Genomic DNA, 22,772 nt, shown 5'->3' on the forward strand with positions numbered 1-22,772 from the left:
TTTTTGTCAGAATGTTCTCGGTGGAATTGAAGCATTTTCGTATTGATTTAAAGGTTTGAAACTACTGGGCTATGTTCTTTGTGATTTATCTCACCCTATGGCTTGCTGTTTGACCTCTGGAATCCAAAAGCTGAGCTCACTTTCATCACTGTCACTGGATTAACGTTGTTCCTTGAACCGAACACATTAGCATAATACATGTTATTTCTGGGTATTCCTGGGAAGTGAGTTTCACATCATTATGAATATTTCAGTACGCTGTTGTTGAAGCTGGGATAATCTAAGGATAAAAAAGAGGCTACGTGTGTACAAAGAGACCATATCCTTTAGTGGACTAGATAATATAGCTGGAAAAGGTGGAGATTTTGTCTGGGAATCCTTTTATCAGGTTCTCGCAGAGGGGTGAAAGGATGCTTTACCCAACAAGCTTAGTCCATTTTTTCCAACGCAGTCACCCAGTCTCAAAGGCAGATGACCTCTACCTGCCATACTTTGCCTTGGTCATTTCAGCAGATGATTTCTCGTTTGCTTATTAACTCCTTAGCCACAGTGCTGTTCAAAGTTATCTTCATGGATGTTCATGTAAACATAAAAGGAGAGTACACACCCAAGGACAGGAATTTATAAAATGTTTCAAGGAATATACTTGGCACGTTTTTTCTTCAGACTTCACCCAATTCTGATCAGCACAGTCTCAGTCGGTATAAATGAGCACAGTTGCATTGTCTTCACTGGAGTCAGATGGGTGAAGATCTGGCTTTTTTGCCTTTAACTAGAGATGCCTTCCGTATGGTGCATCTATTTCTGGTGTCAAAGGGCAATATTTTTACCAGTAAGTCACTTTTGTATCATAAAAGGTTTAACTGGTAACTCACCAAGCACAGGAGTGATGAGAAGTGCTCCTACCAATACTTACTAGTTAACAAAAGTTGAGTGTGCAGCACCCATCTTTTGCATGGTTTTTGCCCTCCTAAGATGCTGGTTGAGACTGAATAATGTTTAGAAAACCGTTTGACTTTCTCTGTGTTCACCATCAAATGTCCTTATTTAAGTTCTTCCCAAATTTGTCGCTCAGCTGCTGTATTAGTCTTGCCAGCTCGCCAGTAGCTTGTGACTTTTCCTCTAAGAGTTCATAGCGGAGGCTAGAAATATCTTGTTTAATCTCTTTAAGTTCTCCTAAAAGGAGGAAAATGTTCTTGTTAGCAATATTGAACCAAATAATTAATTGCTGTGGTTTTAAGACCGAGAAAGCATTAATTGCAGTTTTCTTGGTCATGAATGTATGTGGAGCTCCATATGATGTCTCTGCATTTGTGCACTTAGTATTTGAGTTATAAGAAATAATCTGTACTTGCAGTAGTGGTACTGACAGCAATAACAACTACATGTGGAAAGTTCATCTTTTTTCTCAAGTCTGTTCTCTCTCCACATATGGATCTCCACATACACAGGACATTTGCAGGAGGGTAGCAGTCAAGAGGTGTTAGAAGGAAGTTCTTTTCCATCTGTATATAAATCCTACATGACACCACGGCCATACAAATCCTCAACCAGTTCAGAAAAAGTCCTTGGGACAGGCATGGGCAGTGCAGTCAGAAATTGCTTTACGTAGACCCCAAGACAAGGTTAGGTGTTGGCAATATCATGGGTGGTGTAAAGCAAGCAGAAGTAGAACTACAGGGCAGAGCAGGATTATGTAAAGACAGGTCCTATGATATATGTGTTCTGCTAAGGAAAATTAAAGGCCCAGAATTTCAAGAGCATGAAGGTGGCTCAGAGTCACCACTGCTCACCTTAGTGCTAGCAAGAGCATGCTCTCTCTCTACACAGGATGTTATCTAAGTTCAACCTTCTTACTGGCAATACCAGTAGCAATAACATTACATGCTCTCATCTGTGTCAATTATAAAAATCCACTTGCCTTCATTGACCTCATCATTTTCTCGGTCAACCTGAGCCTTCAGTACATACCGCTTGATCAGACGTTTCATTATTTTCTGAAAAGAGAACAGAAACACTTGTCTTAACATGAGCTTATCCACATTGCCTTAATTCTAGACTCATTATGAGCAATTAAAACACTGGATTCCACTATGGATAAAACCTGGCTTCAGAGGCTGCAAAGAGAATTTTTTATTGATTCCCCATTTATTTTATACTTTATATTATGAACTTTGTACTACAATAGTTGATTGACAGACATTCCATAATGAGCCCACGTACGAGGCATTTTGGGGTATTTTGTGGGATGCACATGAATGTAGAGTATGTCCCACAGACAAATATAACACAGCTGGTCCAATAGCAAGCTAAGAAATGGGATCCAGAGCTTTCCTTTAGCATGTTGCTGTTTAATGTATCAATAAAAAATACTTTACGGGAAGAAATAAGTGGTTAATTAATGATGTTAGCAAATTCACTCATGGTGATGAACTTAACATCTGACTTGAGGTTAACAGATAGACTATTTGCCTTGCAATTGGGGTTTTAGGAGAGAAAATAAATTTAGTGAAGGACAGAGAAAAGAGTTTGAACAGAAGTGGAGAACTTGGCTTAAATGAGAGAAGTTTCTTAGGGAATGGCAGATTTTAAGGGACATGCACAGGGAAAAAATAGACCATGTAGACTTATAAAATGGGAGATGATTGTTAGTAAGGAACAGTGTATATAGAAATAGTAGATGGCGGCTATGGATACGAGCTTGCAATGTGATATTGTTCCAAAAATGCATAAGTTACATTTATCTAGAAGGAAAGTAACTTTGGCAGTCTTGGGCTACACACTGGGTTACAGCTGAAGGGCTGCATCATTGTCAGATCTTCGCTACAGAAAAGACACTCATCAATGGGGAAAAAAAAAATCTCAATTATGATAAACATAAAAAGGATTGCTCTACCAGAGACAATGGTTTAGGTGCGTCCTCTGCAAACAGGGGAGAGCTCAGTGAGCATCCAAGAACAGATACACAAATGTCTTTCTTTGACCAGATGGACGCTGTTAAGGGAAAAGCCTGTCCCAGCACAGGCTCACTTACTCACAGAGCAATCACATGTCTCTGCTTTGACCATCACTGAAAAATGCTGCAAAGAGTGTGAAATATGAATTAAGAAATCAGTACACCTGCTCTTTTTTCTCAGCAGCCAAATACGGATTATAGCAGTGCAAAAGGCATCTGAACATCAAAGAAGGATCCAGTCATTTGTATATGTCATGCAGTTACGGAATATGGGATGTCTAAGACTGTCCTTGTTTCAGAGGCATCTGGCTAACCAGGTAAGTCATTAAGGCAACAGAGATGAGGCACAGCGCACGTACGGTGTGTTGAAGATGGCCAAGGTAGTAGAATCCAGAGGGAGGTAGGGTTGTCACCTGAGAAAACATAAATGGAGTAATGTTTGGGGAAAGTAGGGAAATCCTGGACTTTTGCATATTGTGTTACCCTACTACACATTTGCACAAGAAATAATACAGCTGCTGGCACAAACACTCCAGCTGAGACAGACAGTTGTGTTAGTTCCTGCTGGGGCACCCCGTGCCACCGCTGCAGCCACAGGTATTTTTGAACAGTACCACATTGCAGGTTAAGCTCAGTAGGACAAGTCGCTGCCAGAGAAAGCACATGCAAATGTTAATGCAAAGGCTGGAGAGGTGACGCTGTGTCATGACAAATGAAATGCCATCAGTGCAAGACTGGAAGGTTGAAGAGTAAATTATATTTCTTGTATTAAATTAAATACCCTTGAATGGAGTTAATTAACATGACAAACGCTAACACCATGTGTATTTCCACGGGTGATAGGCTGTGTTTGTCTCTGAAGTGCCCCAGCCAAGTCCCGTGCCCGTGCTAAGCCCCAGCCTGGCACATCACAGGATGGCATTGGCTGGAAAAAAACAAACGTGACCCTTGCAGGTAAGAGCTGTTCACTGACAGATCTCTTCCCTGGCTCCTGCTTTCATGCTGTGATTACCTGATATCTTGTGGGCTTGTTATAAGCATTCTTCACAGAAAAATTTTCTGTATTTCGAGTGCTAGAGTGAAAACGATCTTTCTGAAATTAGAAAACATAATGATATAATTAGATCAATGACAGCTTCTCATACCCAGACGCTCTGCACAGTGTTGCAGATAACAATTTCCACGGGCAACACCATTTTCTCTAATTTCTCTGGCATTTCCCCATGGAAAAAGCAAAACTAATTCTGTTGGGAAGGGTCTGGGTGCTAAGCATACCCCTGCGTCTCCCTCTTGTTTTGTCATGCAGACACTCACTAGTGCTGAGGAAAGCGTGCTGCTGCGTAGCAAGTATTTCCAAAGCAAATTTCTGTTTCAAATGACAAAAGGGGCAGCGGCTGAGGCAGAATCTACCTATTAGTGGCTACACATCACTAGGTAGATATAAGTAGAGAGGTTGTTAATTATAGCTTTAGGTATTCATGAAGTGTTATTAATCCCTGCTAGGAAACTTGTTCCCAAACCTGGAATGGCAGTAAATGTTGTAATGACAGTAAAATCAATTTGGAAATCACTTAAAGGAAGGTGGACGTTTTGAAGAGGCACAAAGGCCTGCTGGGTAGATGAGGAGTCAGACAAGCTAGGAGCCTATTTGTGCCTCTGCTTCTGCCCTTCGTCTTTGATCTTGCTTATTTGGCCTTGGGAAACTCCCTTATAAAAGTGCCTGCTTTTATAAAAGTTCCCTGGTGTCCAGACAGTGCCTAATATGATGAGGCCACAAGTTTTGGAGGAACCTTTAGCTGCAATGTAATACAAATAACATGCAATGCTGAGGCTGAGTAACAGGCTGTACTGTCCTCGATCTACCTGTGTACCATGCAACCCCGTCCATAAGGTCCCTGGCATGAATCCTTTCTACAAAGAAGCTGAAAAGTGAGGATACAACATACCCGTTGTTTGGAATTCAGCATCCCCATCTCAAGATCATTTTCACAGTTTTTGGCCTTAGATTTGCAGAGTTTTATGAGGCACATTTTTATTCTCAGTATGAGATAATAAAATGATTTAGGGCTTGGCACTAGATTAAAAGGAGCAGGTAAAGTCCTTCCTTCGTCAAAGTAGGATAGCCAGAGCTTGGCACGTGCAAACTTCCACTCCACATCTGCATCCTCCTTGGGAAGGGAAGAGAAAAAAGAAAACAACTTACAGGTAGGATTTAACTAGAACCAGATTCTGTTTGCCAGACCAAGACCCCTGCACAAAACAAGTCTTTGTAGGCTTCTCTGTGATAATATCAAAATAAGGAAAATTTGAACAAAGCAATGGATAAACAGAGAGTGTAAGTCCTCCAAATATTAGACTATTTCCTGTTTCCTTGGATATCAAAGCGGTTGTCTTTCAGTAACGATCTGGTGCTTGTGCTATGCTGATTAATTAATGTGCCAGAACATACACAGAGTCATGGAACACAGAAGAAAGAGTTATGTGCACAACAACAAAGACTGTCTCTGATTAACTGCAACACTATCTAACTGCCAGCTAACTGTTATCACTGCCTTGGCCAGGAATCCCCCAAAGAAAGAGGCTAGGTCACTGATTTCTTCTATCATTAGCTGATTTCCTCATGGATCCTGTTTGTGTTCACCATCGTGTATCCCTAGATCAATACACCTTAATTCTCTCACTGTTCACCTCCTGCCACTGATGAAGGTGGAGAAAAAGTCCATCCCTCAGAGCCCATGAATCTCCTTTATTAACTGTCAAGGTGGGCCGGGATCACTTCCAAGTAACAAGGTCAAGGTTAGCACATACTTTATGGATCTGCTCGGCACTTATATAGGAGGATGGTCAGGGCCATGTATCAGGACCATTTATCAGGCAAAAGAAAGGATGAGACACATCTGTTCCACAGCTGTTTTCAATGTGGTTTATATAGAGGCCAGCAGCATCAATAGAAGCGTGGGTCTGCCAAAACCCGGTACTAATGTATATCTGTGTTCTGCTGAAATTAATAACCTCTGATTACCCTGTACCTCTGAAACCCAGTCAAAAACTGGCATAACACAATTCTGTCACAGTTAAAGCAATATATCTTCGCCAATGGAGCAGCATTCACTTCTGCCGTTTGATCTCATTGTCTGGGGTCACACCTCACAGAAGCCTTAAGCTGAATTACAGTAGAAATCACTTGTGAACAGGTTTAATGCTTTTCTGCTTTAATGCTTTTAATGTTAAGCTGTTAAGAAGCTACTGACAGAAGTAGTTCTGGTTTCTGGCTGGCAAAAGGATTTTTTCTTTCCATAAATGCAAAGTTGGCAGGAAGGGCTAATACTTGAGGCATAAACAGAAGAAAAACAGAAGTAGCTGAAGAGAGATGTTCAATGGAAAGCATGAGATTATGGTCTTGTCGCTCCAGCTAAGAGTAAAGCATGTCCCCACTGACCATAATGGAATTTAATTCCTAAGTAACTACCATCCTCTGTCATTATTGACATTGCTGTTGTTAGATAAATGCATTTGAAAAAGATGCTTTCTCTGCAGTCAGTTGGATCGAGTCACCATCCCTGGAGGTGTTTAAAAGATGTGTAGATGTGGCACTTACTTAGGGACATGGTTTAGTGGTGGACTTGGCAGTGCTGGGTTAAAGGTTAGACTTAATGATCTTAAAGGTCTTTTCCAACCTAAATGATTCCATGATTCTATGATTCTCTGGCTCTGTCTTTAATCCCCTTGTTACTGAGGACTGAAATGAATTAGTGTGACATTTACTAGTTTTTCCTGGTTCTCAAGTAGGAGGATCTGGGCCAAATAGCTCCCACTTGTTTTGCTTGCTGGTAGTTACAAGTAGTCTTTAACAAAGTTTTGAGAATTTCCACGCAATCAAGAAGGATGATAAAGCATTTTTCCAGGAAAATGGTAATCGCAAAGTTTAGGCTAGAAAGTTAATATAGGCCACCTATTCTGGTATTTGTAGAGATTTTTCTTCGGAAATTTCAAGAGCATCTCTACCTACTACAATTAACTAGAAAATACAGTAAGAGTCTGAGACCCCTTCAGAACTAAATCTTCTTTCAGTAGAAGAGGATTCAGGAAGATGCTTGATCTTAAGTGATCAGAAACCTTTGAGGAAATGACTCTGCCTTCTGCATGCAGGAAAGCTTCTGGGGCAGAGAACATATGTGAGGTCTCTCTGACATTTAGACTTAGTTACAGCAGGCACAAGATAGATAGAGTTATATTTGCACTACAGTACATGGATGAATCAGACATTACAGTGAGAAAATATTTTCAGCCCTGGCCTTTTGCAGTGTCAGGTTCTGAGGGGAGATTAGAACAAATAATTAGTGCAAACCCAACTACAGAAGCTTGACATTTAACAAATCAGAAGAAAGAGGTGACTCAGCATTAACATTATCCAAATAATATTTTTTTTCTGCCTTTATTTACATTAGTAGGGATTTGTTTATGTCCAAAGCATTTAGCAAATCCAGCCAGCTAACAGCCAAACTACTGAACAAGGTTGGGTAAACCAGGCAAACGTCTCTCTGCAGAAACCTATTCATATTCCTTGAGGGTTGTGTTCATATCCTTTAAAAGTTGCTCTTTGTGAATGTCCATGCAGTTACATTTTGCAGACCTAGACACTCCTCAAAAAAATCTGTATCAAGGGTTCTATGCCTGGTATTCAGAAAATATGGAATTTTTAAAGGTGCATACATGAGCTTCAGACCTATATGGGCTTGAGTGTTTAAGCAGTAGAGAACAGGGCAAAAAGCCAGATGAAATATTACTCTATCATAAGCAAACAATGCAGTTAAGGTAATGCACATGGATAAATTATCATAACCAACACAGGGAGTAAAAAATATCACAAACCACTTTCATTAAGTGCATGTAAAGGAAATTTGGTTTACTTACAGACGGTCATAAAAAACAAGGAAGTTGAAGTTGCTCTAGAAATGATTCACTGTCAATTATTAATTTAGTTGTAATTTGTGGTCAGACACAGCCTTAACTCTTACATAGTGTACAATCTGTGTTTCAGCAGCACTCGAATCTTGCATATGGAATAAGCTACAGATTCCTCATTTTTTTTAACATTTCATTACCAATGATAATTAAGTACATTGAGTTTGCAATCTCATTTCTTATCTTACCTCAATTTCCTGATAGGAGTTGTTGATCATGGCTATTAGCATATTAAGCAGCACCACCACCATAGTCACGTTATATACTCCATAGAGTACATATCCAATATTCTCAATGAATTTATGATCATACTTCAGCACCACAGATATCACTTCAGATAAGCCAAATATTGACCAGAATAAGGTTTTAAAACTTTCTTCTACCCTAAAAAATAAAGCAAACAATCATTTTATAGAGTTGACACGAGGTTAGCCAGGTCAAATGCTAATAATAAATGTGGCAATCCACCAATGCAAATATGATGCCTTGGCACAGTCATTCTAAGCCATTATCCATCACCCAGGGATGAGCCAAATCATATTTCCTGATTGGATACAGAAATATGATTTCTGAATAATACTGTAAAGTTACATTGTCCCCTTATTTGCTCCATCTGTTCTCCTCAGGTGTATTATTTGCCACTTGGATTTTGTGTCCCTATGAAGAACTTCTTCATGGGAAACTTGTAGTTTGAAACTTTTTGTGTAGGACGCTTTACTTCTACTCATTCACCCTTTTCTCATACAGAGAAGACAGGCAGAGATTTTCTGGCAAAGGGAAGAAGAGACCTAGTTTGACTTCCTTATATGCGATTTCCAGGGCAGAAGAGAAGCATTACTTTTTACCCAGGAGGAGTGACCAAAAAGTTCTGATTAGTGGCATTAATATAACAAGCACACAGTGCAAATATAGTCAGCCCATAGTCTGGTTTTCTTCCCATCTTGCTCTGTGACTGCAAACAAGTCAGATGCTCAAGCATTTGTAGCAAAAATTTGAAATTAAGGAGTGGTACAAGATGTTGCAGAGAGGCATTTTGATTGGATTGTTTGAAAATAGAAAGGAACTAGAGGAAAATAAAAAGGTTGAAAGATAGGAAACAAAAAAGAGGGGAATAAGCTAATGAGAAAGACAACTGAGGCTGGAAAGGATGCAGCTGGACTGACAGGTCAAAAGGAGAGTTGGGAGAGTCTGATTCAGAGGAGTCAAAGCCATAACAGGCAAAAGGGGAGCAGCCACAGCTGAAAGGGAAGGAAGGAAGGAAGGAGGAGGAGGAATGCTGGTAAATTTTGGAAGCAGTTTGCTTAATTTTAAATTTAGAAACAATTTTGCCTTCACTGAACAGTCCTTAGTATGTTAACAGTTAGTTACCTCCCCTCTCCCCCTGCCTGCCAGGAGGTAAATGCCTTCTAAGAAAACAATGCCATTTACAAATTATTTTGATGAAATGTTTGTTACTAGGGTGGCAGCCTAATCCTTCTAAATCTGTTCATAAAAACAGATTATAGACACAAACTGTGACATATCCTAAGGGAACAATAAGATTTACATCAACTCCAGTATCAATTACACCGTGCATAAAAGCAAGAGAAATAAATTTCAACGCTTTGAAAGGCTAGTGCAATGCATTGGGTAATTCCTTTCTGCCACAGCAAACTGGTATTTATCTCCCATCATAACTTATGGTATTCCATATTCCATTTACAAGTAGTAGTAAGACTGCAGTAAATATTAGGTATCATTCTCAGCCGGTACAACTGCATTGACTTGTGTGGGGTAACCCTGGGTGGTGTTTCAAATAGATGTTGCACAACTTCATTTAAAATGTGGCTTTCTATTGAGTCTCTGTGATACTCAGAGTCTCAGAGTCACTGATACCGTGTTCACTCCCCCTTGCTGTTTTGCATGAGGTTGGGACACCACGCAAAGATACACTTGTGGGATGAGCTATGACTGTGCTGTAAACAAGCGCCATCACTTTTCCACTTGCTGGACATTTCCTCTCCCATCACACTCTGCTCTTGTCTCCTGACTTCATCTGCAGCAAAGGGTAGCTGGCATTGATGTGTCAGATACTCTGCACTTTTATGGTGGTAATCGGGCCAGTCCTTATTCCATTAAATGTTGTACTTTCCAGTTAAAGAACACATATAACACCAAAAATCCCTGGCTTTGAAACCCGCCACCTAAGTCACTTATCAAACTAATAAAAACAATAACCTCCAGCCCTGATCCCAGCTGCACCCTGCTATTAACCTTCCTTTTTTAATTTGGAAAGGTTCCCTTAGTTTTCCACCCTGCCGGCAGATTTTAATACAAGTTGTCAACTCTGCTCCTTTTCTGCAGCTTAAACATTAACCTTTGTTCTGGAGTGGTGCCAGGTTCTCCTTGAAAAGATAATTAAGGACTGCGAGTGGCCTTGACCGCCCTGAGCACTGCAGAGGCGGCAGGCAAGGGACAGGGTGCTGGGCTCCAGTGCCAGTGTCCATAGTCCTTATTCCCCGTGTCAGGTAAGGGACAAGTGCCCATGGCGGTGGGACTGGGAGGGTGGTGTGAGAGGTGGACCTGACCTGTAGCAACCCAAAACAGTGCTTAGCAATGCCCCCAGGCAGGCACTGATCTTCCTCTCATGGAGGATACATTTCTAAGGAGACCTTGTAGTAGTCCGTCCCTACCCTCCAAAAAGGCTGGATGGCTCCTTCTTTCTGCCTTTTTGATTACTGACGAATTGCATGAGATTTGGCACAGGACACAGGGAACAAGAGTGATTTCCTTTTTTTGACAGCATCTCACTAAAACACAAGATGAGGATGTTTGGAGCCAAGTTCTCAAAGATCCCGAGATGCTGATGTGCCTCATTGTTGCCAGCTAAGCAATTTACCCCCTTCCTGCAAGGTCAGCAGGTGTTTTATCCTTCTCAAAGGCAGAAAAATGAAGGAATGGAGAAAGTCAGGAGTCCTGCCCAAACTGGCAGCAGGAGGATCCGGCAGTGGCAGATTGACTGATGCTGCTTGTGGAGATGGGTACGTGCACTCTCTCTCTACTGTGGTAGAGCCAACTGTGGCAGTGGGGAGAGAGCAGAGAGATCTTTTTGTTTCAATACACATAGTCCTGTAAAAGTTAAACAGAGATTTTGCATCAAGGAAGAAACCAGACCGTAGGCAATCACCTAGTTGCAGATTTTCCTCACTTTTGTAAACAGCAGTGTGCAGTTCATCAAAAATATCATGGCAAGGCTATGATTTCATGTCAATGTCGTGTCCTCCTCTTTAAGAAAGCTTAAGGCATCTTTTCAACTGAGTTATTTCCTTAAATTGATTGGTTGAGATGCAACACTGCCAAAAAAGCAATATAGTCAATATAATCAAAAAAATAATCACATTTTGACAATGCAAAATGAGAAGAAAAAAAGCCTCCAAGCCTCCAAGTAGTACTGGCACTGAACAGTGAGTCACATTTCCCTTTGGGGAGAGGGAGACAGAAAAGCTGGCGTTGTGGTGTTCAGCCTGATTTGTGATGCAGAAAGCAAGATGAATGCAATCAGTCTTGCCTCCATTTCGATTTTGTTTGCATAGCATGTTCTTAATTACAGGCTGTTTCCAGAGCTGTGTTCTGTACACAGCACACGATAAACAGATAAACATAGCTGGGGTCGTTGCAACTGTCATGGAAATGGTCTACTTTTCAGCTTTGAAGAACTTCAAAAAAACTGTGTGAAGTCCACTGCATCTTTATTTACTTTGCATCCAGAACAATAAAATGGAAGAAATTATAGAAACTGCATAGTAACTCTGTTCAGAGGCCACTGGGGTGCTACGTGCTTGCTCTGTAGATGGCAGCACAAGCAAAACAGAGCACAAGATTTCGAAAATGCAACAGCAAGGGAAGGTGAGAGCTAAGTTACACCAACCATCCACTGATTGTTATCAATAGAACGAAGCAAGAAATTCCCTCTGAGTGTTATCTGGACAAATGTATACTCTTTCTTCTGCCTACGTGCTATCCTGGGAGCTGTGGTTTTCTTAAATGTGTAATTTGAAGTTATTTCAGTGAGTAGCTATTTATCTAAGCTTTCTCACTGTGTCTATCCAGTGAGCTAGCAATTCAACGCTCTTTGAAACTGGCCACAATCAATTAGGGCACAAATCCAATGGGGATTTTTCTGTCATGACTAGCCAAGCGATCTCTGAGAATCGGGTCCCATAGTAGAATAGTCACAGTTCTGAGTATAAAACTTGCTTTCTGTAAAATTTCCCCCATCCTCATTAGAATTCACAAACATGCCCACCAGGAAATGCATTCAGTGACATCTCTGAAGTCACAGAACAGTTATGAGGACACCAAAGAAAGCACTATCTTTTTTTTTTCCCCAGTGAATTTTCAGTGAAAGAACAGTTGAGTTCCTTATTCAGCTCTAATACCAAAATCTTCCTTCTTTTCATGAATACGTTAATGGCAGCAGGAGCCCACCACCTTCAGCAAAGCCCACAGGCAGCTCATGAAAAATAGAGAAGGAAACGTTGCTAGAGCTGGCAGCTGCCCATCTGCCAATATAACCTTGTCATTAGCTTATTAAAATTGTTTGAGACTGTATACCTCAGGGTTTCTAGCTTGTCGAATGAGATATCTGAGAAGGATTTTCAAGATGAATGTTAATCTATTCTCTTTGTTTCATATGATGAAAGGGCTCATTTTCAGTGATCATCATTTGACACTCCTGTGTGTTTAAATAATCAGAAGTAAGTAAGTCTCTTTTAAATCTCTTCCAAATTCTTAAAAGGAAAATTTATGCTCATGGAAAATTTACTTCATAACAACATGAAGTCCCTCCAGGACAAGTAGTCACCAGGCTGAAGTTAAGGAGGAAGAGCACTGCCTTTTGACAAGAGTCTCACCAATCCAAACATCCCTCAGGCATTTAAGCAATCTTTACTCCTGTGAGCAGTCATCATTTTAGTCAGTTTACTCATTATTTCCATCACAAGATAGTGACTACTGGAAGATCCACTTAGGTAATGAGTGCTGATGAGAGAGTCATTGCATCAGAGACTGGAATTTGTCAGTGACGTGCTCCAGCAATGTGCCCGGGGGATGCCAGAACTGAGGGTTACTGTGCCACCAGGCAATCAAGGACAGTATCGACTCCACTTCTCATTAACTCTTGTGCTTCAAGGGCATCTCCTCTTCAAATAAGAAGTAAGTCACATCCCACACACTCAATTTTCTTCTACCTTACTACAGAGCACAGACAAATGTAATTGCATCTGACCTCATAAATCCTTCCATTAAAATGTACTCTGAGGTTACAGCAGAGGTCTAGAAGGCATATTTGGCTCAATTAGAAAAAGTAAACATTATGTTACAAGGTCCGTGTTGCACAAGAGGGTGGTGTGGCAAAAATGGCTCCTGGGCATTTGGAAGGAAGCAACCACTCGCAGGACAGAAATTATGCTGAAAAGGTTATTCCTACTATGGGAGAGATGAGCTAAGCCCCCAGCTCGCCATGTGACACATGAGAGAAATGACACATCAAATGCCAACTGCTGTCTGCTCTACATCTGGTAAACGCTGTGGGCTCGGGCATTGCAAATGTGGCGTGGTTGCCTGGAAGTCGGATCACAGAAAAGGGTAAAACATTATGCCAAGCTTTCTTCTTCCCTCACAGACAGGTGTGTGGGAAGGAAAGTCCCCACCGTGTCCCTAAGGCAAGTCACGGTGGTTTTGTGGGACACAAACCTGACTGCCGCAGTGCTATGCTGGTGTCACATCGCAGTGCAAGGAAGGAGGCTTTCCTGTGGATGTATGGGACACATCCCTCAGACACAGCAGGGCACCAGGCTGTCCCTCCTCTGAAAGCTCCTTCAGGACCTCAGCTGTCTCCCACAGGGATGGGGCTTGGGTTCCCGGGGTCCCAGAGAATCAAGATGGCATTTTGTCCTACCTCCAAAGGGCTGTAGGCTTTCCCTTTTCAAAAGCAGCCTCAGTGTGAACCTCTTTGCAGAAGCATTTGCCAACCTCTTTCTCTTCCTGACATCCCTGACAAAGTGGAGACAGGGCCTCTGGCACGGCCAGCTCCCAGGGCTGTGCGGCCACCCAGTGAGTGCTGGCAGGGGAGCATGACCCAGGCAGACCCACTGCCATGCATGGCTGGTAGCCTGGCATGATGCTTTGTGCAGCTTTCACATGGCCTCTGCTGAAAAGTTCCCAGTCAGGATTTAAAAAACACAGCCTAGGCATCCTGGTTGGTTTTACTTTCTTGAGCATCACGACGAGCAGCTGCCTCTGCAGATGTGCACCTCGTAATCACAGCTGTGCTCAGGCAGTATCCTAAACCAGACCTCACATAAGCTAAATCATCCCTTATTTTACATATATTTCGACTTGTAGTTTTAAGAACAATAATCTTAGGTCTAACTTCTTCTCCACTGCTTCTCTTGACTCATTAAACTGAACATCTCAGAAAACATTTTCCTGATCTGTTATCTTGATTTCCAGAAATAAGCATTTCTGAACTATACATCTCCCTATGCTCAGGCCTTGAGCAGGCTGTCAGGGCTGGAGGCTGTGGTACAAGCTTCCTTGGCAAAATCTGGATGTGACTTCCCCACATAGCTGGAGTAGAAACTATCTGAGTAGACCTTGCACTAGCAATGGACCAGAATGGATTTAGCTCTGCAAAGAGGTACTCACGTTGTAAACGCGGGGTTGTATTTTGCACCAAGGTAGTAAGAGTAAAGGTTGAACATTCCGATCATGAAGGCCAGGAACACCATGATGAAGATGACCATGAACTTGAAGATATCCTTCACAGTCCTCCCCAAAGAGATCTGCAGGGGGCCAAAGCTTTCGTTGGCTGGAAGAATGTAAGCAATGCGGGAGAAGCTGAGTACCACAGCTATTGCATACAGTCCTTCTGAAATGATCTGAGGATCCGAGGGAAGCCACTTGTTCCTGGCTAAAACAATACACGTACATTAGGTATTAGTAAAGAAAAGTGTCAGATGGAAGTTATGATAAATGACCCCTTTTCAACAATGATTCTTGGTTTTGGACAGGAGTTAAAAAAAACGGTTTTGGACCAACTTGTCGCTGGAGTCTTCAGTATGCTGTACACATATGGGTGAGAAGAATTAGTTGTACTTTTCACATGGTAAAGACGAGAAATGAGCAAGTCACTGGGATTTACCAAAGTCACACAGCAAATAAATAGCATGGCTTTAAACAAATCTGATATTTTCTGTTTCCTAGTTGAACATCGACTGTGCTGTGCCTTTTCCGTCTGAAGCTCTTGAGATGGAGAACTAAAACCACAACACAGTAGACTTTGGCTGTAGATTTGGATACATGGCGCTGTGGCAATATTTGGAATGGAAGCATTAGGGAGACTGAGATCTCCATCCCTACCATCAGATAAGAAAGTCAGGATTTGTTCAAATAAAGCAGACATAACTATCAAGTGTATCATTTTCATGTTACCTTTAAATTAAACCTATCCTTGCAGTCTAGTCACTCTAATATTTTTACTTTAAAAAGCTTCTTGTTGATACCAGATATGTATCATTTATTTAATCTACTGAAAATTTGAACATTTATATTAATATAGCTTATAAGTGTCCTTGCATCAACTGAGCTTCTTGATGAGAAGATTGTGACTCAGAGCTGAAACATGTGACATCACTAAGGACACAGCAGTAAACGGAGGCATTATTTGCAATAATCTGAACCAAAGGAAAAGCAGCAGGTGGAGGAATTCGCAGGATGTGGTTGTGACATTCTGTTCCGGACCCTTTGTACCTTTGTATCAAGAACTCACTTTAAATGGGTCAGTGGCAAAGCAGAGGGAGGAAAACCACAGCATTATCTCAGAGGCCTCTTGCTTGCCTGGGCAGGGAGAGGGAAGCTTGCCTTTGGAGGGGACACACCAAGCGAGAGGCTGAGCCTTTGTGACCAGCTCATGGACTCGCCAGCAAGCCTGTGGCTGTGCACCCTGGTGTTGGGTCAGGGTACATATCTCTGATGCCACAGGGTGCACGTCTACAGTGGATGAAGTCTCGTGTCCCAGATCTTCCTCTCCAGCCCAAGCACATCGCTAGAAAAACTACCTTACAACCCTAGGGAGCAAAGGGTGCTCCTTTGTGCCCAGCTCTCTAGCTCCTGCAACCTCTCCATGAGCAAAAATCCTCATGGATTTTGCTCAGGGTTATATCTAAAGCTTGCAGAGGCATATAATGAATCCAGTCCTCACACTGGGGTGCAAAGCTCTATTCATTTGTGAATATCAAAGAAAAAGCATTTCAGCCATCAAAAATAATGTTGTCAAGGCTCTACTACTGCTTGCATTTCCAAATGTTAGCCTTATAGATGGTACACACTCTCCAAAATACAGGTTTTCCTCTTGGAGGAGCAGCAGCTTATGGGTGTAATTTATTTTTGTATTTCCCTTATACAAGTGTAACAGAGGTTCAGAGTGCACCAACAGTTAGAAATGCAGCTCCAGACCCTATGCTTGTTCACACATGTCCCCCCTTTCTCATTTGGAAAACCAAGCAGGTTCATTCATCTGTAATTTAAATTATATTCTGCTCACTCCCAGTTCCTGATTATTTGTTGCCCAAGCTATTTTCTCAGGATATGATTGACCTGAATGTAGCCTTAGCACAAGATCAGAGACTGAATGAGGTTCAAATCTCAGTTCTTTTCTGACTCTTTAGGAAGAAGGTGGGAATGGGTAGATCTGAGATGAATAATTTGGTTTAATTAGGAAAAAACCTACATAAATGTCACAAAAAGAAAGCTGCTTTCAGCACTGCCACACATTAGCCTAAAAGAACAGGAAGCATTAGATAGCAAAAAGCATCTTACCATAAGTAAAGTAAGCAACTTCAGGGGGAAGGGTGACATTATTGAGGTCATCGTCTTGAACGTACTGGTCTACGTACTGTTGTGCTTCAGTCGCTTTGAGAAAAGCCATGAACCTGGCGGTGAATGATGCCACGAAGATGGACAGCATCCCAAAGTCCAGCAGGTTCCAGAGATGCACCACGTATTCACGTGGACCCTCTTCCCAGATCTCCTTGCACTCTGACCATATCATGCCTGCGGAGAGGCCAGAGCACATTTAACCAGCAAACACAGAACGTGCATATTATATTCAGACAGACCCATTTCCTGGCTAACAGTGGCTTCTAAGACTGAAGCAAATAACTCCTCAATTAAACTGAATTTCTTGAGAATAGTTCGTGTCATCTCTTCTTAAAAATTATTAAAAACTTAAAGCTTATATGTCTTTTTGTGCATATGAGGTAGAAATTTCGAAATTTCACTGTGTGAGTCAATGGTAAAGTAGATTTCTGGTGAGGTCAGAGAAAACACAGTTCAGAAATACTGAAGTCATTAGAAAATCCTACTGCTGATTTCCTCTTGTCCCCAAAATCTCCTTGCTAAACTGTGCCACTGAAGATGGTATTTCTTGCTCTGCTGATGTTTTCCTCCTTCCCTAAAATAGTGGGTGGGTCCATTTTGAGAATGGAAACAGATCTTTGTGACAGAAATTCTGATCCAGGAGTAAATGCAGTGTGATTAAAGGTAAGACAGAAGTTCTGCCCTTGCAGTACTTTTCATAAAGTTTTATATATTAAATAATAATGAATTTCTGTATATTAAAGTCTAATCTACGACTTTGAAAACACTGAGTTTAGCCTGAATTTAGAATCTTTCTGACAATTGACTTGCAGATAAACCTAAATGCCAGACCCAGAAAATTAAAATGTTTTGACATCCATGTTCTACTGGGGAGTGCTAGGGAGGACAGGTGAATTCAGTGGGCAAACTGGAGCCAAGAGCTCAGGTCAAATTCATCAACTTGCCCAAATTTCAATCACAGCAGGTCTCCACAGCCAAAATCTTGCTTTTGAATAGCTAAAATATTGGAATATTTAACCCACTGATAAATGTTTCCTGCACTCTACCCAGTCCTGTTTCCATAGCAGCAGCAAAATTCACGTTTAATCAAGCAGGAGCAGTGCCTGCCAATTTTCATGTGGCCTCCTGCAACCTTGTCCTTTTTGTGAACTCTTCTTCATCCTCTTTGCTGGAAGCTCTCATGGTGTGGCATGTAAATGCATTTGCTCATCTACTTCAGAGACTCCTGGAATCACATGGTGTCCCAAGAGGTGCAGTCGAAGGCTGGGTTGTAGAGAAGGAAACAAGTCAGTGTGAATCTAGCTGGAGGCTGGAGGAATGAAGAACTGCTGCTGCCAGTCTTTGTGCACTGGGAAGGATTTGAGAGAAAAGGAAAGCTAAGCTATTGATACCAACTGATGGCCAAGGCACCGCTAAGTCTGTGACCTCCATAGCTCTGGAATCTCCAGGCAGATCCTTGGAGCTGTACCCCGATATAGGTTATGCCCCATATAGATCTATCTTTGGAGAGAGCCTGAGGTCTCCTGAGGCTGAGCAGAGCCAGAGGGAGGGCAGGAGAAGAGCCTCCCAGCTCTTCTCCTCAAGTCCACAGCTGCTTGGCTTAGTAGAAACAGGAACTTCATCCCAAGCCATCATTCACCAAGAGTAAGATTTAACAATAAATAGTCTAAGGGAGAAGGTGGAAGAATTGGTTTCTCAGGAACTGTCCCAGAGTGAGGATGAAATATTAAAGAAATATTTCTAGGTAAAAAAAATATCCCAGAAGTGATAGATAAGAGAGATCAGCCCTACGCATTATGCACGCGTGGCATATAAAGATACCAAAGCACTTCAGGAAATATCACATGCATGGTAACACTGTCGACCAGAATACTTGTTCACTGACACCCAGAAATGTCTTTTCTGGTTTAAATATTAACTCTCCCATCCAAATTTATTTCTAATCTTGGTCACTTAATATACCTAAGTCACAGATTAATGAAGTAAGGAATGTCTAAAACTGAGTAGACTGACTAAAATTAGAATCACTCTGTGAAAGTATCACACTATTGGCCTATAATTTACATCATTCTTTTTGCCAGCTTCATGGCAATCATTTTTTATCCATACATATGAAAAAATGTCTCTTCAGGACAAGTAGAAAAGTGACAGTAATTATTTGGTCAGTACTGCTGGGTAATTGTATACGCATTGTGAGAGAGTAATTCAAAGCTTCTCCTTAAGTAAAAATACTGAGAAGAGAGAAAGGAGCTAAAATTCAGGGGATGGGATGTAAGATGGGATGTAAGAACAGAAATAAGGGAAGCAAACTAGGCAAAGCAGATTTGCCAGGCTGTGATTGCATTTCAAGATGGTGACCTCTGGGAGAGGTCGTTTCCCTGAGTTTGATGCACAGAGAGGTGGGATATGAGCAGCTCCTGCTCCTCAGCTTCTGCGCGTCTCTTGTGCCTGTTCTCCCACAGCAGCGATAATCAGACATGTCACTTTGATGGGCGCTTCTGGTTTCAGCAGGGGAAGGAGAGTCAAGCTACAGGCACAGCCCATCTGGAAGAAAAATATAAGTGTGCAAGCAGCCCTTCACCGCCTGTGCACAAAAAGGAACAGTTTGTCAGATTTTTATATCCACTGGCTTGGTACGTAAATCACAAGCAGCTGTTGTTGGAGAGCCACCTTTGAGCCTGGATCCCCCAAAGGCTGTTGGATTAAGCGAGAGAGTTGTGCTCAGATTGCATCTACCCAGAGCTTAACTGCTACCTTGGCTGCTTTTGCAGTGAGGATTTTGTCTCTGTAAACGAAACCTTCCTGCTTCCAGTGCACACTTTCGTCCATATTACTCATGAGGAACACCCCAGCCTTCCTCACTTGAAGGCAAGAGATGGGAAGACCTGGCTGGAGGGGAAGAGGTAGCCAAGGCATACAATGAGCCACAGACGCATGAGCTGAATTTGCCATGCCCCATATATGAAGGGGCAAGTTCTACTTTCAGAGCATTGTGGTATTTCTCTGCGCTGACAGGTTTATCATCTAAAGCCCTTGGATGCTCATTCATAACAGAGGAGAGAGACCAAAAAGTCATTCTCCCACCTAAAATGCTATCTGTCTGTTCATGGGGATGATAAATGGGCTATTAACACTACCTGGCTGATCCAACCATGCTCTACAGCCGTTTCAGAGGTGCAGGCTAATGGGAAGTAAATCCTCTGATACGGATTTTTGGAGCAGGATGAAGTGCTTGCCTGGCTGAAAGTCATTGCCTCCGCTCGGTTTACTCCATTACTCACCTGCATTACAAATAGTTGGGAGCAGGAGATGGTAATGCTATCTTTTTGCATAACTCCACTCTGAAATTCTTCTACTGGTAGTTTTCTCTCAAAATATATACAAGTGGGTCGATTTTCATATCTCCAGCAAAATTAATTGCAGGGAATGCTATCAAAGGTTGTGCTCACTCACGGCCACACCGTGCTATGCTAATGTAGCACATTATCTTCAAATAATGCTATTCTGAACATGCATCATAATTTTATGGTTGACAGCCAGATAACTCAGACATCCAATTTTCTCCCCAAAAAAGAACCAAGATCAGGGACCTGTAAACTAATTTCTCAAAAATGGTCTCCTATGGTTGGAACAAGTAATGTGTCATCAACACTCATCATTGCTGCCATAGAATGAAGGAGAAAAGAGAAAGAACAGAAACAGAAGGAAGGGATTTGCAAGCTGAGAATAAATAAATTTATACTTTTTGATTGTACTACAAATTGAAATGTAGGCAGCACACCTACACTGTTGAGTCTGAAGACAGCAACTGGTGTTGCTAAGTATGATTAAACATAGCTGTGTATATTTAGTACAAGTTAGATTTATTATACTTTAACATATACTTACTGTCTACTTACATTTTCCTCTTTGGAAAAGCATGTCTTGGCAACTTTACCTGTGATAGTTATCTATAGCATTTACTTTTATTTAATTATATTTCTATTTACAAATACATATTTGTAATATCTATAAGATTTTTGCACCAAAAGGCTGGGCAGTCACCACCCTTAGTGCTTTTACAGCCCTTAAAGTTCAGGGTCACATATGGGGCTCAGAAGTGCCCAAGCCCCCACGCCAGCTCTCTGCAGGCCACGTGCACCAAACTTTCACCTCAGTGTTGCTGAAACATTATTTGAAGCTTTATGTAGGCAGACAGGTAAAATGGCCAGAGAAGACTGTCAGTGCTGATGGAGGCAGTCATTAGAAAATCTCATTATATTCAGAAGTCTGTACAATGAATCACCTTTCTTCTCCAGAACACTGAAAACCTTCTCTTTAAATTAAATGATTTCTTCTTCATCCCTCAGGAACCCACCAGGCAGACAGTTACCTACTGCTTGTAAGAAAAGAATACCTAGTCTAAAATCTAATCACCTTGTCCAACTGCTTTAATATAATTTTAAAAATATATCTTACAGACTTACTCTATCCGCTTTGGCATCTATTCAATATTTTCTAGCCTAATATCCTGTATGGAATTCTGATTATTGTAGGGACAGGGAACAAAGGAGTGGTGGCCAGGAAGTCATCAGACAGAGCAACCCTATCCTATTTTTCAGGAGAGATTTAATGCCTTCAGTACTTATGGAAGAGTGGAATTATTGCTGTAAGAAAAGAATCAAAATTACAGAAATCATGGTGGAGAGTAAAAATAGATGCAGAAGAGGTAGACAAAGATTCTGCAGAGCTGATAAGCTCAATTTCCCAATAAATCCTTCTGAGCTAGTTTGGATTAGCAGTTCAAGGTAGCTGACCTGCCAGGAACAAATTGTGCCTGTAGGAAAAGCACTACATCTGTATTTGCCTAAAAATCCCTGGCATATGACATACTTCTGCATTTGAAGGGTTCATCCACATGAATCCCTACTTTGTAATTGTTGGATAACTTAATTTTTTTAAAAGATTTGAATGCTGTGCAGTCCTCTCACCAGTAACAATTCCACACTATGAACTTCTTAAAATCCAGCTCTTCTTTACCTAGCAGTTTTCATCACTAGATCTCAAAGTTCATTACAAAAAAGTAAATAACAATATACCCATTTTGCAGATGAAGAAACTGAGGTTCAGTGCATTATAATAGGATCTCATGGCAATGTAATAAAACAGGATGGTGTTCACTCATGTCCCAATGGACACACCTCTTTCTGCTCACTTTAGACAGAGCAATGTCCTACAGTGAAGCTATAAGTTTCGATGACTATAGTACCTTCTTTAAGATGCAATGATTAAAACAAGAGAGGCAAACAGACAACATCTATAGCATTCGCCATGGGAAGTGGAAAATCAGGAAAGTGAGAATTTGCTAAGCATCATTCAATATTTTCAAAAGCAGTGACCAAGATGAAAGTCATCTTTGATCCTGTTTTAATCAAAATACTTCCACCAACCTCTAATTTAGCCTTATTTTGTTTTTTTTTTGGGGGGGGGGGGGGGGGGGGGTTGGGTTTTGTGTTTGGTCTTTCTTTGGTTTGGGTTGGGTTTTTTTTCCTTTGCCTTGTCACTGTTTCTCATGCTATTCCTAGTCATGTTGAATTTCTGGAGGACTTGCAGACATTTTACTTTTGCTTACCCAATACCCACTTCATGATCAGCAATTCTGTCCATGAGAACTGAGTTGTTTTGACTCTAAATATTTGTTTTGGATGATCTGTGATGGTCTCATTGGGGAGATTTTTTACTCCTTCAAACCGATCTGAAGCATTCACAACTAACAGTCCAAGGAAGATTGTGAAAGAAACTGCATGTGCCACAAACTTCATGAAAGGACTTCGAAGGGTCCGTCCCAACTGCAATGAAACAGACACAAGACATAAGATGTTTTTTTCCTCATCCACCTCCTGGAAGTTTTTTCCTATAAAAGTTTGAACTATTTGCGCAAGGTGAAAAGGAT

At 41.4% G+C, this 22,772-nt stretch overlaps 1 protein-coding gene across 1 annotated transcript in view; it reads right to left on the minus strand.

The window, feature by feature from the left end:
* Positions 1 to 1,033: 1,033 nt before the first annotated feature.
* TRPC7 (transient receptor potential cation channel subfamily C member 7) overlaps positions 1,034 to 22,772 on the minus strand; it is a 72,055-nt gene continuing 50,316 nt past the window's right edge. Inside the window, exons 5-13 of the mRNA XM_068409253.1 lie at positions 22,452 to 22,668; positions 16,781 to 17,014; positions 14,609 to 14,873; positions 8,110 to 8,305; positions 4,903 to 5,124; positions 3,969 to 4,049; positions 3,316 to 3,369; positions 1,922 to 1,997; positions 1,034 to 1,176 (exon numbers count right to left, since the gene is read on the minus strand). Coding sequence (XP_068265354.1) covers positions 1,034 to 1,176; positions 1,922 to 1,997; positions 3,316 to 3,369; positions 3,969 to 4,049; positions 4,903 to 5,124; positions 8,110 to 8,305; positions 14,609 to 14,873; positions 16,781 to 17,014; positions 22,452 to 22,668 — 1,488 coding nt within the window. The remainder of the gene's footprint in view (positions 1,177 to 1,921; positions 1,998 to 3,315; positions 3,370 to 3,968; positions 4,050 to 4,902; positions 5,125 to 8,109; positions 8,306 to 14,608; positions 14,874 to 16,780; positions 17,015 to 22,451; positions 22,669 to 22,772) is intronic.

This window comes from Nyctibius grandis, chromosome 10, assembly GCF_013368605.1.
Source record: "Nyctibius grandis isolate bNycGra1 chromosome 10, bNycGra1.pri, whole genome shotgun sequence".
Taxonomy (NCBI): Eukaryota; Metazoa; Chordata; class Aves; order Nyctibiiformes; family Nyctibiidae; genus Nyctibius; species Nyctibius grandis.